Source organism: Panthera uncia, assembly GCF_023721935.1.
Source record: "Panthera uncia isolate 11264 chromosome D3 unlocalized genomic scaffold, Puncia_PCG_1.0 HiC_scaffold_8, whole genome shotgun sequence".
In the NCBI taxonomy this organism is placed as follows: domain Eukaryota; kingdom Metazoa; phylum Chordata; class Mammalia; order Carnivora; family Felidae; genus Panthera; species Panthera uncia.
The window spans coordinates 85,162,025-85,177,162 of record NW_026057586.1 but is presented as its reverse complement, the minus strand read 5'-3'; the positions used below and the strand labels follow the sequence as shown (position 1 = coordinate 85,177,162).

The 15,138-nt window shown below is 47.0% G+C and overlaps 1 protein-coding gene and 1 long non-coding RNA gene across 4 annotated transcripts in view; one reads left to right on the top strand and one right to left on the bottom strand.

Annotated features, from left to right (window-relative positions):
* TMED2 (transmembrane p24 trafficking protein 2) overlaps window positions 1-3,239 on the bottom strand; it is a 10,030-nt gene extending 6,791 nt beyond the window's left edge. The window contains exons 1-2 of the mRNA XM_049619492.1: window positions 2,960-3,239; window positions 1,300-1,492 (exon numbers count right to left, since the gene is read on the bottom strand). Coding sequence (XP_049475449.1) covers window positions 1,300-1,492; window positions 2,960-3,139 — 373 coding nt within the window. The 5' untranslated portion in view covers window positions 3,140-3,239. The remainder of the gene's footprint in view (window positions 1-1,299; window positions 1,493-2,959) is intronic.
* A 6,589-nt stretch (window positions 3,240-9,828) lies between these two features.
* LOC125914251 (uncharacterized) lies at window positions 9,829-13,995 on the top strand. 3 transcript variants are annotated; one of them, XR_007455259.1, is made up of 5 exons: window positions 9,829-9,990; window positions 10,159-10,276; window positions 10,632-10,799; window positions 12,880-13,006; window positions 13,686-13,995. It is a non-coding gene; the product is annotated as an uncharacterized LOC125914251 (long non-coding RNA). The 3 variants fall into 3 exon arrangements; XR_007455257.1 differs by having other exon boundaries at window positions 12,866-13,006; XR_007455258.1 differs by lacking the exons at window positions 10,159-10,276; window positions 10,632-10,799 and having other exon boundaries at window positions 12,866-13,006.
* The last annotated feature ends 1,143 nt before the right edge of the window (window positions 13,996-15,138 follow it).

Sequence of the window (15,138 nt, the reverse complement as noted above, 5' to 3'; positions counted from 1 at the left end):
GGGAGAGGGAGAGGGAGAGAATCTGAAGCAGGCTCCAGGCTCTGAGCTGTCAGCACAGAACCTGACATGGGGCTCGAACTCACAAACCGTGAGATCATGACCTGAGCTGAAGTTGGACACTTAACTGAGCCACCCAGGCGCCCCAACAAATAACTTCTTTATGATGTAAGTACCCTACAAACTGCTTAATATCTAAAACAAATATTATCGCGTTAACACTATGAAATGTGTTGCACTGCTAGTTTCCACAAATCCTGATGTACGCCGTGCCCCCTCCCCTCCAAAAATCCAAATGTGCTGGTTCTTGGTAACCAATTCCTCCAAAAGACTCAATTCAGGGTTTGTTGCTGGTCAGTAGAGAAATATAGATCAATCTAACTGCAACATATGGCTGAAAGAGCCTTTCTCACCATATCTAGACACAGCTTCTAGAACTGGAATTCACGTCCAACCAAATTTCAAGTTAGAAAACTATAATAATGGTAAAAACAAGCCAACGGAGTACTCCCTAAAAGTCAACAGCACCATTTGCCATTAGCTATGTTTAAGACTTTTACTCCTCCAGTTACAATTGAATCTTTTCACCCTCAACATTCATCTAAAAGAAACAAACTATGATGTTACTACTAAAATGTCAATCCCTATGTTTCCAATGCCATTAATTTAAAATGACCTAACCTATACCTCCCATCATCCAAGTAAAAACCACAGAAAACAATCAGTCTAAAACTCTAATTAGTTGTAGGGGTTTTGTAATTAAGAGAAAAAACACTCTCGTGCGAACAAACGGGTTAGAATGAAGGAAAGCAGAAATTAGCAGCAAACAAAAACGCAAAAAGACAGGATGCTGTCAAAAGACAATCTACCTACCATCCCAGGTATCTCCACCACCTAAAGAAAAGCGTAAAATATAAACACACACAAAAATAAAACAACAAAATTTAACCAAACCAGTCATGTATAAATGAACAATAAACAACAATGTATATACCAGGATTAGCAAATCCACACAACCACCTAAAGCACACATAACCTACATGCTTACAAAAGCACAGAATGACTAAGAAAAGTTGCAAGAGACCGTGGTAAAGAACTGAAATATGAAATTCCAGAAAATTATTTTTGTTAAGTAGGAGTCCTGGAGAAATAAAAAGTATGTATCACAAAAGCTTTTGGTTTTAAAGACGGTGAATGAGCCTCGAATAAGAAATCAAAATAAACGCTCCATTCAGATGAATAAAAACGTACACAATGTTAATTCTTAGAACGTGATAGAAGTCTTCTGAATGTTCATCTCACCTTCTGTCTCCATGTCTTGTCCTTTGGGGGCCTCCCCAATATCAATGGTGAACATCACTATTTTGGGAGTCATAGTAGACATCCTATTGCTGAAACAAAACTTGTATGTTCCATCCATGTGAGCAGCAAATGTGTATTTCCCACTGGACTCTCGGTCTCCTTTATAAATTCCTTTATTATCAGGCCCTGTAATCTGGAGGCAGGAAAGAAATGCACATCACAGAAGATTTAAAACCATACTTCTCCGTAAGCGGTGTCGTCGGCAGCAGGATATTCGCTAAGAAAATTTAACTTTCACTTAGTGACAGTAACGTCTTTGGGCTGCGGTCTCGCACTCATGAAACAAAGCTGGACTCGATGGCTCCCCAAAGCACCTTTCGATTCTGAGTACGTACGTTTCGTCTGTCCAACCTAAACATCAACTCCTCAGAAACAGAAGAGCACCGTACACGTTGACTCCAACTGGCCTGTATCAGCAACACACATGCAAACTCAACCACTAACACCAAAACGTGAAAAAGGATCTTTAAAACTAAAAAATCTGAGCAAGCTACATTTCTAGGTTTCCCTAAATGATTGCTGCAAACCAGTGTAGGAATCTGCTTTATCTGAGATGCCAGAAGGCTTCAGAAAACGACTAGACTGGAAATTAAGGGACCTGTGTTCTCATCCATCTGCTACACATCAGCGGTTAGGCTTTGGTCACCCTAGTTCCTCGTAGAGAGCGTGCAAAATCTGGAGACTGGAATAACTGGCCTTTAACGTCTTAACTAATTTTATCAGTCACTCCTTCCACTATCCCCTTATTTTTGGGCTTCACTCTTACTGTGTCGTTTGTGCCCAACTCTGCTGTTCACTGCCAAATGGAAAATCCTAGAACCCAATTAATCATGCTAACAGTGAACTTAAGTACTACTTACATCTGGTTTCCTAAATAAATAAGTAAATAAAACGCGAAACACTCTTTTGGTTATAAAAAAAAAAAGGGGGGGGTATAGGAGGAAATTCGGGGACGCTAGTTCCTAAAATAATTTCCTGTTTTCTCCAGATACTTTATCTGTAATCATCACGCCTAAAATGAATGACCCAGCTCCGGCTTTCCCCTAGCCAGAGACGGCAGAAGGAGGTATCTGGAAGTCTGCATGAAAAGAGGTTAAACACTGAAGCTGTTTCTACGAAAAATAAAGACATGCACAACGCAAACGTCTGCCTAGCCTCCGTCAGTGGCATTCGCTTTACTTTCTCCAACACTAATCCGTAACACGACGGAATGCAGCTGCAGACCCAACGAGACCGGCCCTCGGCTAGCCGCGACACGTTAAGCGTCGCCTGGGCCCGGAGCTGACACGCGGCGCCTGGTCGACGAAGCTCAGCGACAGGTTCCACGGGGAACCCGCCGTCCAAACTGAGAACGCAAAGCAACTAAGCAACGGCTCCGTATCCGCGGGGCATCCCGGGGCACGGAATCCCGGCGGGCCGCGGGGGAAAGGGCCGTGAGGGGGTCGCCCGGGCGGAGGCCAGACGGCGGCCCGGGCCCCTCCCAGCGCTCGGACAGCGGCCTCCACGCCCCGCGCCCCCGCAGACCCAGCGCGGGCCCCAGCGCCTCCAAACGCCGAACCGCCGCGCGACCCCGCCTCGGCCGCGGGCAGCGCGCCCGCACCTCCACGTCGATGTCCAGGAAGCCGCCCTCGGCCACCTCGAAGATGAGGCCCATCTTGGTGCCCGAGGTGACCCGCTCGAAGAAGCACTCCTCGGCATGCGCGTCGATGCTGACGAAGTAGCCCGAAGCCGTGGCCAGAAGAGCGGCCAGGAGCACCAGCAGCTCGGCGAGCGTCACCATGGTGGGGCTGGGGCCGAAGCCAGGACCGGGACCGCGGCCTCCAGAGCCGCCGCCACCGCTGCCTCCTCAGCCGCCGCCGCCTCTGCTCCGCCCCTTCCGGCTGCGCCACCCGAGGGGGCTGATGCGGGCGCCGGGGATTGGCGGGCGCCGGCAGCTGCCACGTAACGGGAGCACGGCGGCCGCGGAGGGACAAGGCGGCTCCGCGCACCCCGAGCCTGGATGGTGGCTCTGAAAGGCCAAACATGGTTGTCCCCACCATCATCCCTTTCGCGCGCAGGCTAAGTTTCACGTGGACCACACCAGAAAGCGACAGTATCAAGAAACCTCCCGCGCCCAGTGCGACGCCCTAAGATTGTCTAAAGAGATGGCGAAAACTTTGGAGGCAGCAACAGAAGTAAGAAGTAAAGGGAGATGGGGGCTGACGCCAAGGGCTTCGAGATTCTCTGTTGCCTTCCCCTTGCCACCAGGGACTCGCCAACAGACTCCAAACGAGTCCCCAGTTTTCCACCAGTTTGATCCAGTTCAGATGACTGTTAACCCCCTAGGTGACGTCGGGATCATTTCCATCTAATTGTTTTGCTGTTGTTTAAGATTTTATTTTTTTAACTTTTTTTAATGTTTATTTTTTGTTTTTGAGAGAGACAGCATGGGCAGGGAAGGGGCGGGGGGGGGGGGGGGGGGGGGGAGGGAGACACAGCATCCGAAGCAGGCTCCAGGCTCTAAGCTGTCAGCACAGAGCCCAATGTGGGGCTCAACCTCAGGACCGCGAGATCATGATGTGAGCCGAAGTCCCACGCTTAACCGACTGAGCCACCCAGGTGCTCCAGATTTTATTTTTTTAGGTAAACTATGCACCCAACATGGGGCTTGAACTCACAACCCAGAGATCAACAGTGGCACGTTCTTTGGACTGAACCAGCCAGGTGCCCTACCACCTAATGGTTAAAACAAAAAACACACCGACCATCGCACTGACACGTGCGACCGCTCCCATTTAAGGGAAGAAATGATACTCTCTGATTCGAAGAAGCCTCCTCCCCCTTTTCCCAAAAAAAACCCCACGTCGACTTGCATACCAGCCCCTTCTACCCTAACCCCAGAAACCCTTGCCTTGCGTCCTAATTGCGAGAAGGTGCCTTCAGAGCACGAGCTCCCCTTCTGCGTTCTCTGGCCAATGAATGAATTACCTGCCTGCCATCAAATACAGTCTGGTTACTTAGCCAACGGAATTAAGCAGGGAAAGCACTTACCGCTTGGGAAACACCCTAATCCCACAGAAACCTACCAGAAAGGATGGAGATGGGTGTAGACTGGGAAGGGGCACAAGGGAACTTCCTGGGATTTGGGAAAGTTTTTATATGTTCACATAGTATTTTTATACTTAAGACTAATACACCTTGGGGCGCCTGAGTGGCTCAGTTGGTTAAGCATCTGACTTTGGCTCAGGCCATGATCTCACAGTTCATGAGTTCGAGCCCTGCCTCAGGTTCTGTGCTGACAGCTCAGATCTTGGAGCCTGCTTGAGATTGTGTCTCCTTCTCTCTGCCCCTCCCCTGCTCGTGTTCTGTCTGTCTGTCTCTGTCTCTCTCAAAGGTAAATAAACATTAAAAATAATAATAATAGGGATGCCTGGGTGGCTCAGTAAGTTGAGCGTCCAACTTCAGCTCATATCATGATCTCACGGTTCCTGAGTTCGAGCCCCGTGTTGGGCTCTATGCTGACAGCTCAGAGCCTGGAACCTGCTTCAGATTCTGTGTCTCCCTCTCTCTCTGCCCCTTCCCCACTCATGTTGTCTTTCAAAAATAAATGTTAAGGGGCGCCTGGGTGGCGCAGTCGGTTAAGCGTCCGACTTCAGCCAGGTCACGATCTCGCGGTCTGTGAGTTCGAGCCCCGCGTCAGGCTCTGGGCTGATGGCTTGGAGCCTGGAGCCTGTTTCCGATTCTGTGTCTCCCTCTCTCTCTGCCCCTCCCCCGTTCATGCTCTGTCTCTCTCTGTCCCAAAAATAAATAAAAAACGTTGGGAAAAAAAATTAAAAAAAAAAATAAATAAATGTTAAAAAAAATGTTTAATAATAATAAGAAAAGACGGCTGCACCTTAATTTACTGTATGCATATAATACTTCAACTACAAAAATATTTTTTACCTGGTTCAAATCCTCCAAACTTGGAATTCTGTCAGCTTCCCAAAGTGTTCCTGCCACATCACGCCCCCTCAGCTCTTGCAAGCTGCTAGGACAATTTTCTGCACTTTGCTGCCAGATCATCCCTCAAAACCCAACCCAAATGTCACCTTTTTTCTTCTCTCGAATGTCCCTAGACATAACCTCTGCCACATAGCAGCCCTGTCTTCTGTGTTGGCGATGCAGATTTGTGCAACCGGGCTACGGTTATTTGCCAGTCTGCGGCACTCCCGAGGCACAGTCTTGGCACGTGTATGCTGTGCTCGCAGAGCCTATCCGGGGGCCACAAAAGACCCCATTCATGACACTAGGTGGAGTGTGCTGACCTGACCTGGCGCTGGGGAGACCTGGCTGCTTACTCCAGTTTTGCACATAGCTGTGTGACCTTCATTATGTCCCATCAGCTTTGAGCTTCAGTTTCCTCTCTTGTAAAAGGGGGAGGACACCACGTCCACCACGCGCCTTGCTCATCTAGTGAAGTTATTAAGAGGATCAGATGGCATCCTGTATGTGAAGGTGCTGTGCAAATTTGAGGGATTGTTTTCTTTTTCTTTTTAGGGATTATTTCTTGAAAGACCATCAGGCAATAGGGGGCAGTAGTGGCCCAATACCCAGTTTCCCCGCTTCAGGTGTCAAAAAACAGGTGCAGGGCTTCCTTGACTGAACTCAAGAGCTCTAGTGATGTCCCCTGACTCCCCGCTCTCCCGACTGTGTCACAGGCCCTGCTTGTGCTGGCAGGTCAGTTCTGTTGTGTTATTCTGGGAGCCCAGAGCCTGTTCCCTCCAGCCTCACTAACCCACTTATATGCCTCTCTTTCTCTGTATTGAAGTTCTTCCTGCTTATAATACCTACAGTAGTTCCCTATTAAAATGAATTAAACTGGGCGCCTGGATGTCTCAGTCGGTTAAGCAACCGACTTCGACTCAGGCCATGATCTCACCGTTCCTGAGTTCGAGCCCCGTGTCAGGCTCTGTGCTGACAGCTCAGAGCCTAGAGCCCGTTTCAGATTCTGCGTCTCCCTCTCTCTCTGCCCCTCCACCCCCCACACTGTATCTCTCTCTCCAAAAAAAATAAACATTAAAAAAAATTTTTTTAATGAATTAAACTGAAACAGGTTTTTTGACTTCCCAACCAACCGAACTGTATAGAAAAGTGCCAAGAACAATTCTGTTTTTATCTAGAAATGAAATACATGAATTTTCACTTTCAAACTGATGAAATATTCTAACTCCACTTACCAGGGACTTAAAATGTGGACATTTATCATGTTGGTGGACCACCCTGAATTATATATTGTTGGATTTTATAAAGTAAATCAGGGGATCCAAATTCAAATGCCTTCAGGGATCAGGCAGTTTACATGAATGAGTGAAGGCACCCCAGCTTAAGGCAATAGGGAGTAGGGAGGAGTGTGGCAAATCGGAGCATAGATGCTGTATCTAAATACACTTGGCTCCAGTGTTTGAAGACACAGTGGTGGCCAAACCAAAAATGCAGCCAGAAGTCATCTGTGAATTTATTTTTTTTGTATTAGAAACGTAATTAACTGTGCTATCTAAGAATCAGAAAAGAGACAAAAGTAACTCCAATCACAGGACCATAAACTAATCACTTATCAACTACTTGGCATAGTTCCTTCTTTGTAGAGGGTTTTCTTTTCAGTGGCATAGCCATAAATTAGTCATCAAGTGTCTTTTGACATTACTTCGGAATCTGAAGACAGGCTCTCAGGACTTGCCAGGCCCACCCACTGTAAATGTACACTTTTATGGTCCTCAGCACAGACTGGCAGGTGCTTGCGTGCCATGGTGTGTGTGAACGCATTCAACACAACAAACAGATGGCTCATAGCCGGCACTTAGTAATATATGATGAATGACGAATGAATCTCTCAACTCAGGTCTGGCCCAGAACCTACCAGGGGGTTATCAGTAATCAGTGAGGTGCAACAAAAAATGGGTCCTGTCCTCCCTTCCTTCCTTCCTTTCCTTCCTTCCTTCCTTCCTTCCTTCCTTCCTTCCTCCTTCCCCCCTTCTTTCCAGCTTTACTAAGGAATAGAGATATAATTCATGCCATGAAATCACTCTCTTTTTTTCCCACATAGAAGCTCTTAGTTTATTAACCCTCCCATGAAAAATCTGCACAATCACCACAGATAAAATCACTGCAGAATCTTTACTCCTTTTTTTTTTTTTTTAATTTTTTAATGTGTATTTTTGAGAAAGAGCAAGCGAGTGAGCATGATCGGGGGAGGAACAGAGAGAGAGATAGAAACCCAGAATCCGAAGCAGGCTCCAGGCTCCGAGCTGTCAGCACAGAGCCTGACATGGGGATCGAACCCATGAGCCGTGAACCAAGCGATCACGACCTGTGCGGAAGTCGGACGCTCAACCGACTGAGCCACCCGGGCGTCCCGTAATCTTTACTCCTTCTGTTGCCCAATCTCCAGCCCGCTGTTCACCAGCCCCAGCATTAGCTTTTGCAGTGCCCCTGACTTTCTTCGTTCTGTTCTTGCATTCTTTTCGCCGTTTTCTTGAGGTCTTTTTGTTCTCCCAACAGGCCAGGTCTTGCAAGTCTATGTTTGGGTTCATGTATCTTTACATACCCTAAGGAATCATAAATCATGCCAAAGCCAGTTGTCTTGCCACTGATGAGGGACAGAAGCAGAAAAATGTTCACCTTTAGCCCAGAAGTGTGACCTATATAGCCTGCATGGTTTTGATAAGCATCAGGTAAGAGCTGCTTGCTACATACTTAAAGGGTCTCATGACTGCCTGTGCATCTCATTGATAGTTCATACTTATCTGAATGATAAGCACCAGAGAAATCTTGCAAAAGTAGTTTTACGAGTAGACATTCAAAGAAGACATTTGTGACCTACTACTCCCTGCACGTCCCCTCCCCCTTCAGCACTAAGCATATAACCACCAGCTTCATACAGCCAGAGTGCAGATTTCTCTGCCCAAGGGTCCTGTCGCCGTGCTGCTTAAATAAACTTACTAAGTTGCCCCAGAACACGTCTCAATAATTCTCTCTTGACTGCCTCTCTCAATGATCCTGCAACAACACTGCCAAAATTCGTTCTGAATCCAAATACAAAGATAACATCTGTTGTGGTCTTGTACATTTTGGCTAGTTTTTCTTGAATTTCTTAGGTACTGTTGCTTTCCAGGGTGTAGAACATCGATGACCATTTGTTTCTGTAAAGTAGTCAGTCAGTCATGAACTTTCTGGTCCGGATAGTTATTGTGTCGTTCACGGTGGTGGCTGAGCTCCAAGCAGCCAGGGAGGAAAAAGAGCAAAATCACCTTTTTTTTTTTTTTTTAATGTTTATTTATTTTTGAGAGAGACAGAGACAGAGTGCGAATGGGGGAGGGACAGAGAGAGGGAGTCACAGAATCCGAGGCAGGCTCCAGGCTCTGAGCTGTCAGCACAGAGCCCCACGCAGGGCTCAAACCCACGAACCGTGAGATCATGACCTGAGCCGAAGTCGGACGCTCAACCAACTGAACCACCCAGGCGTCCCGTGAAATCACCCTTTTAATGTGTACGGTCCAGTGGTTGTTAGCATATTCAGAGTCGTTCAACTATCACCTCTGTCCAATTCCAAAACATTTCATCACCCCTAAAAGAAACCTGGTACCCATTAGCTGTCACTCCCCATTTCCCATTTCCCCCAGCCCTCCTGGCAACCACTCATCTATTTTCTGTCTCTGTGGATCTGAGATGAAATCGTACAATCCGTGGCCTTTTGTGGCCAGCTTCTCTTACTTAGCACCATGTTTTCAAGTTTCTTCCACGTGGTACTTCATTCCTTTCTGTGGCTGAATAATACTGCATTGTGTAGACGGGCCACACGTTGTTTGCCATTTGATGGACATTTGAGTTTCCACTTTTTGACTATTGGGAATAATGCTGCTATGAATGTTCACACACACATTTGTGTATGGACATACGTTTTCAATTCTCTGGGGTATATACCTAGAACAGACAAAGTAAATCCTTTCTGTTGGAATCAGAAGCTTGTTGAGCGAGGGACTAGGAAACCAGATTAGAAATTGAACAGTTGCACCCATCAGTTCTCAAAAGCTGGCAAGTTCTAAACAGAATAACAAAAGGCTGTTTCCACAGAAAGGCTAGCTCAGCTTTCTGCTGTCTGGGTATGAACACTCCCTTTCCCTTCTGGTCCCACGGGAGTCTGTTTTAAAATTAGGGAAGAATAAAGGAGACTAAGGGATTTTCTCTCATCAGTATTTTTTTTTTTTTCATTTTCAGTTTTAAAATGTCACTTTGTTGGGAACAATTTTCATAGAGTGATCAGAAGTGAAGATAAACATAACCACAATATCACCACTTAATCAGATCAGTCCTTGCGGGAGGGCGGGGGAGGGGGCTCGGTGTTAGGCTTCTGCCCATTTGATCTCAGACCCGGGCAGCCCTCTCCGCCCACCCCCGAATCACGAGGAACTACATCTCCCAGGCTCCCTTGCAGTCCGCTTCCTGGTAGGTTGGGCCAGTTGCAGACCCTGACAGACGGTCGGAAGGTGGAGGAAGGAAGAGGCCGCAGCATCTGTCTCCCTCCGCTTTGGGAAGCAACTCCGCCGTATCTTCGAGTGTCCAGCCCCTCGGAAGTTCCCGTTTCCGCTGGGTGGTCCTGGATCCTGGACTCTGGTAATTGCACACTTCCCCTCATCCCCTCCAGTCCTAACTGGAATAGCGGCTTTCTGCTGTTGCTAATCTGTGGCTCGTCTCACCATCCCTTGCTTGGCTCCTATCATCACCTGTTGTGACGATTTCAAAACATATCTACAAACCCTTTGGTCCCCCTCCCTTCAAAAGGTGCAGCCTAATTCCCCTCTCCTGGACCAGGAGGCAGAACTGGCTTTGTGACTCACCTCTGTCTAGGAGAATGTGGCAAATGTGACAATGTGTGACTTCTGATGTTAAGTCATAAAAGGTATTGTAGTTTCTATCTTGGTTTTTTTTTTGTTTTTTGGTTTTTGTTTTTTTGTTTTTGAGAGAGAGAGTGCACACACGAGCTGGGGAGGGGGCAGAGGGGGAGATGGGCAGAGGAGCAGATGGAGAGAGAGAGACTCTTAAGCAGGCTCCGCGCTGAGCACAGAGCCTGACGCAGGGCTTGATCCCACGACCCTGGGATCATAACCTGAGCTGAAACCTAGAGCTCAAACGACTGAGCCACCCAGGCGCTCCCTACCTTGTTCTCTTGACTCACTTCCTCTAAGGAAGCCAGCTATCTGGAGCTGCTCTGGGAAAGACCTACATGGGGAAAAACTAATGCCTCCCCCCAACAGCCATCAAGCACACCATCCTGGAAGTGGCAGCTCTGGCCCCAGTTAAGCCCTCGGATGAGAGCAGCCCTCGCCAGTATTTTGACTACAACTCATGAGAGACCCTGCATCAGAACTGCTCAGCCAAGCTGCTCTCAACTTCCATATCTGCAGAAACTACAAAAGATAATGGTGATTGTTGTTCTAAGCCACTAAGTTTTGGGGTGCCTTGTTGCACAGCAGTAGATAACTAATGCGTATGTCTAACCAATTTCCAGCATTAAAACCTTTCCATTGGAGAGGCCCCTGGCTAGCCCCGTCGGTTAGAGCATGCAACTGTTGATCTTGGGGTGTGAGTTCAACCCCCGCATTTGGTGTAGAGAGTACTTAAAAATAAAATCTTACAAAAAAACCCAAAACTTTCTATTGGAAAGACCTAGAATGGATTCTGTTTTCTGACTGATACAAACTCCTGTCCTGAATTATAAACCAAATGTAAAATTAACATCTGTAAAAATGAAAAGTCTAGGGGAGCCTGGGTGGCTCAGTCGGTTAAGCGTCCGACTTCAGCTCAGGTCACCATCTCGCGGTCCATGAGTTCGAGCCCCGCGTCGGGCTCTGGGCTGATGGCTCAGAACCTGGAGCCTGCTTCTGATTCTGTGTCTCCCTCTCTCTCTGCCCCTCCCCCGTTCATGCTCTGTCTCTCTCTGTCTCAAAAATAAATAAACATTAAAAAAAAATTTAAAAAAAAAATGAAAAGTCTAGGGGCACCTGGCTGGCTCAGTCAGTAGAGCATGTGACTCTTGATCTTGGGGTTGTAAGTTGGAGCCCCACGTTGGGCATAGAGATAGATAAATAGATGGGGGGCGGTGAGGGAGGGAAGGAGGGAGAGAGACGGGGAGGAAGAAAGAAAAGAGAGAAAGGAAGAAAGAAACAAAGAGAAAAAAGAGGGAAAAAAAGGAAATGTCTAAATGGGAGTCTGCTAGTGAATCTGAAGGCCTGGTCACATGACCCTGGGCCCCTGTGGTAGGCCCTGCTTGCACACGGGGAACAATACCTGGAAGTAATTAATTAGAGACTAAAGGGGGTAATCCAAATAGAAAATGCTACAGGAAAACAGAAGAGGGGCATTCTTGATGGTAGAATCCAGGGGTGAGGAAGAACAATATTTAAAGATTTGGGAAGTTAAGTGAAAAGAAAAGGATAGTCCAGATCATGAAAATGAAACTGAAGTATTAAAAAGAGAACATTTTAATTTTTTTAATGTTTATTTATTTCTGACAGGGGTGGGGGCAGAGAGAGAGGGAGACACAGAATCTGAAGCAGGTTCCAGGCTCTGAGCTGTCAGCACAGAGCCCGACACGGGGCTTGAACTCACGAGCTGTGAGATCATGACCTGAGCCGAAGTCGGATGCTCAACCGACTGAGCCACCCGGGTGTCCCAAAAGAGAACATTTTTAATATCAACTTTATTAGATGACTATATTTCTACAGTGTGAAGGAGTACTACTGACTTCCTGGTCCCAAACTAAACATCAGTGTATTTGTTTGTTTGCTTGTTTGTTTGTTTGTTTGTTTAGGTGTGCTCAACATCCATTCTCCCCTCTGTAAGAGTACCTCACTTGTCCACTGGGGATTCCTTTCCCTCCTATCTTATCCAGTACCACTCAGGTAGACTATCCCTACCCTCTGGCTCTAAGCTTGACCAATCAGCATAAGTACAGGGATTGGTCCAGGGATAGGTATGTGTCCCAAGCTGAGCCAATGATATGCAATGAAAATGCATTGAATTTTCTGAAGCTATTGGTAAGATTTAACCCTAGAGGTCCTGGAGACCACCTTTGCCACCATGTGTGGATAGCCTGCATGAAAGTGACATCAACATCATGCAAATCCCAAGCTGAGGAGCAGAGAATAGATATCAGATGCTATTGCCCTCAGAAAGCCCCTGGATCCAGCTATGCCTGAAGTTCACATCCTGGACTTCTTATTTACACTTTTTCACATAAGCCACTTTGAAACGTGAAAAAGTTTTTGTCAAACTCTGGAAATCCAAAATAAAAGGCGTTAGAACTACAGGGATTTTCCCCGTGTGTATTTGGAGATGCTCGTGATAAGCAGGCTCGATGCTATAAATGCTTTAAAATAATTTAGGTCAATTAATTAGCACCATGGTTTAGATTTTGACAGTGCCTAAGGAAAGACTGTGTTTTCAAAGACCAGCTTATGGGCTAGAAATATTTTTTTTTTTCTTTTAGGTTTTATTTTTAAGTAATCTCTACACCCAACATGGTGGGGGTCCAACTTACAACCCCAAGATCAAGACTCACGTGCTTTACGGACTGAGCCAGCCAGGCGCTCCTAGAAATGTAATTCTTAGCCCTGTCACTCATTAAGAGGTACGTACTCAGCTCCTTTCTGGAAGTGTCTTTGCTTCCTCACCGGTAATATAGAGTAACATCTACTCAGGAAGGCTGTTTGCAGTCTGCTTTGCAGACAAAGTGAGCTGCTCTTTTTCTGGGTTTCCATAACATTCTCAAGTGGTTCTATCATCGTCCTTATCTGGTGTTATTTTTTATTATTCGAATATAGTTTATATGCCACACAACTTACCCATTTAAAGTGTACAGTTCAATGGTTTTAGTTATACTCACAGAGCTGTGCAACCATTATCATGATTAATTTTTAATTCTTTTTTCTAATGCGTATTTATTTATTTTGAGAGAGAGAGAGAGAGAGAGCTCGAGTGTGCACAGCGGGGGAGGGGCAGAGAGAAGGAGACAGAGAATCCCAAGCAGGCAGCGCTGGCACCACAGGGTCTGCCACAGGGCTTGATCTCATGACCCCAAGATCATGACCCGAGCCGAAATCGACAATCAGACGCTTCACCGACTGAGCCACCCAGGCGCCCCCGTTATTTTTCTAATTCTTAAAGATTAAGAGTTCGTGCAGCTGAAAAGCATAAAGGTAGCAAAAAATCAGGCACAGTGTGGTCCAGTTGCTCAGGTTACATCACCAGGATGTGGTTTGGTCTCCTGTGTCTGAGCCCTGCTTTCCTTCTGTCACCTTCTTGCTCAGGCAGGCTCTCCCCAAACCACCGCGAGATGGCCACCAGCAGCCTCAGGCTTCCAGCCGAGTTTTGCATCAACCACATGGGAAGAACAATGAACCAAATGAAACATTACCTTTTCTGAGAGGTCCAGGAGGAACACCTGGGTGGCTCAGTCGGTTAAGCGTCCGACTTTGGCTCGGGTCATGATCTCGCGGTTCGTGGGTTCGAGCCCCGCGTCGGGCTCTGGGCTGACAGCTCGGAGCCCGGAGCCTGCTTCGGATTCTGTGTCTCCCTCTCTCCCTCTGCCCCTCCCCACTCATGTTCTGTCTCTCTCTCTCTCCAAAATAAACATTAAAAAAAAAGGAAAAAGAAAAGAGGTCCAGGAAAAGTGTCATGGAATGTCACTGGACTGTCTGAAGTCAGTCCCTGCCCGTTCCTGAGGCAACCACTAGGCCCACAGGTTGGCTAATGTGGGCTGGTCAGGCCTGGGTTTCTCCTTCCCAGGAACCAGGGAGGAGGTGGGGGGGCGGTTCCCCTGAAGAAGACCAGAAAAATGGGGTGGATCCTAGGAGGGGAAACAATACATGTGCCCCCTCCAGTCACTGGCCTGTGAGCTCCTCGAGAGCAGGAACTTCTGCCCTAAGTCATCTTTGCATTCCCAGAGCCCCTGCTGGGTGACAAAGCTAGCCAATGGCTGCGAGCTTCCCGACTGGATAAATCCCTTTTCCCTTTTCCCTCTTCTGTCCCACTCTCTCCTGGAGTCTGGTTCATCTCCCAGAAACAAGAAGTTCTGTGAAGAGATAAAGATTCCTACAAAGTGATCTGGGCTTTCAGAGGAAAGTACTGTTTTTACCCCAGGCACAACAAGAAGGTGGAAATACCTCCGAAGTTCCTCAGTTAATGAAGGATAAGCAAAGGTGGTCTATCCACACAATGGAATATGATTCAGCCATGAAAAGGAATAATGCAGTGACCCACACTATAAAGCAGATGAACTTGAAGACATTATGCTCAGTGAAAGAAGCCAGTCACAAAAGACCAGGTATTATATGATTCCAGTTACGTGAAATATTCACAACAGGTAAATCCATAGAGACAGAGAGTAGATTAGTGGTTACCTCGGGCTGTGATGCGGAGTAGGGAGGAAACGGGGAGTCACTGCTAATACGGTTTCTGTTTAAAACAATGAAAATGTTCTGGAATGAGATGGGGTGATGGTTGCATGTAAATACACTGAAGATCACGGAATTGTACCTTTAAATGTGTGGATTTGAAGACACGTGAACTATATTTCAATAAAGTTGTTTAAAACAAACAGGGGTGCCTGGGTGGCTCCGTTGGTTAAGGGTCCCCCTCTTGATTTCGGCTCAGGTCATGATCTCACAGTTTGCGGGATCGAGCCCCACATCAGGCTCCTTGCTGACATCTCAGAGCCTGCTTGGGATTCTTTCTCTCCCTCTCTCTTTGCCCTTGCCCGGC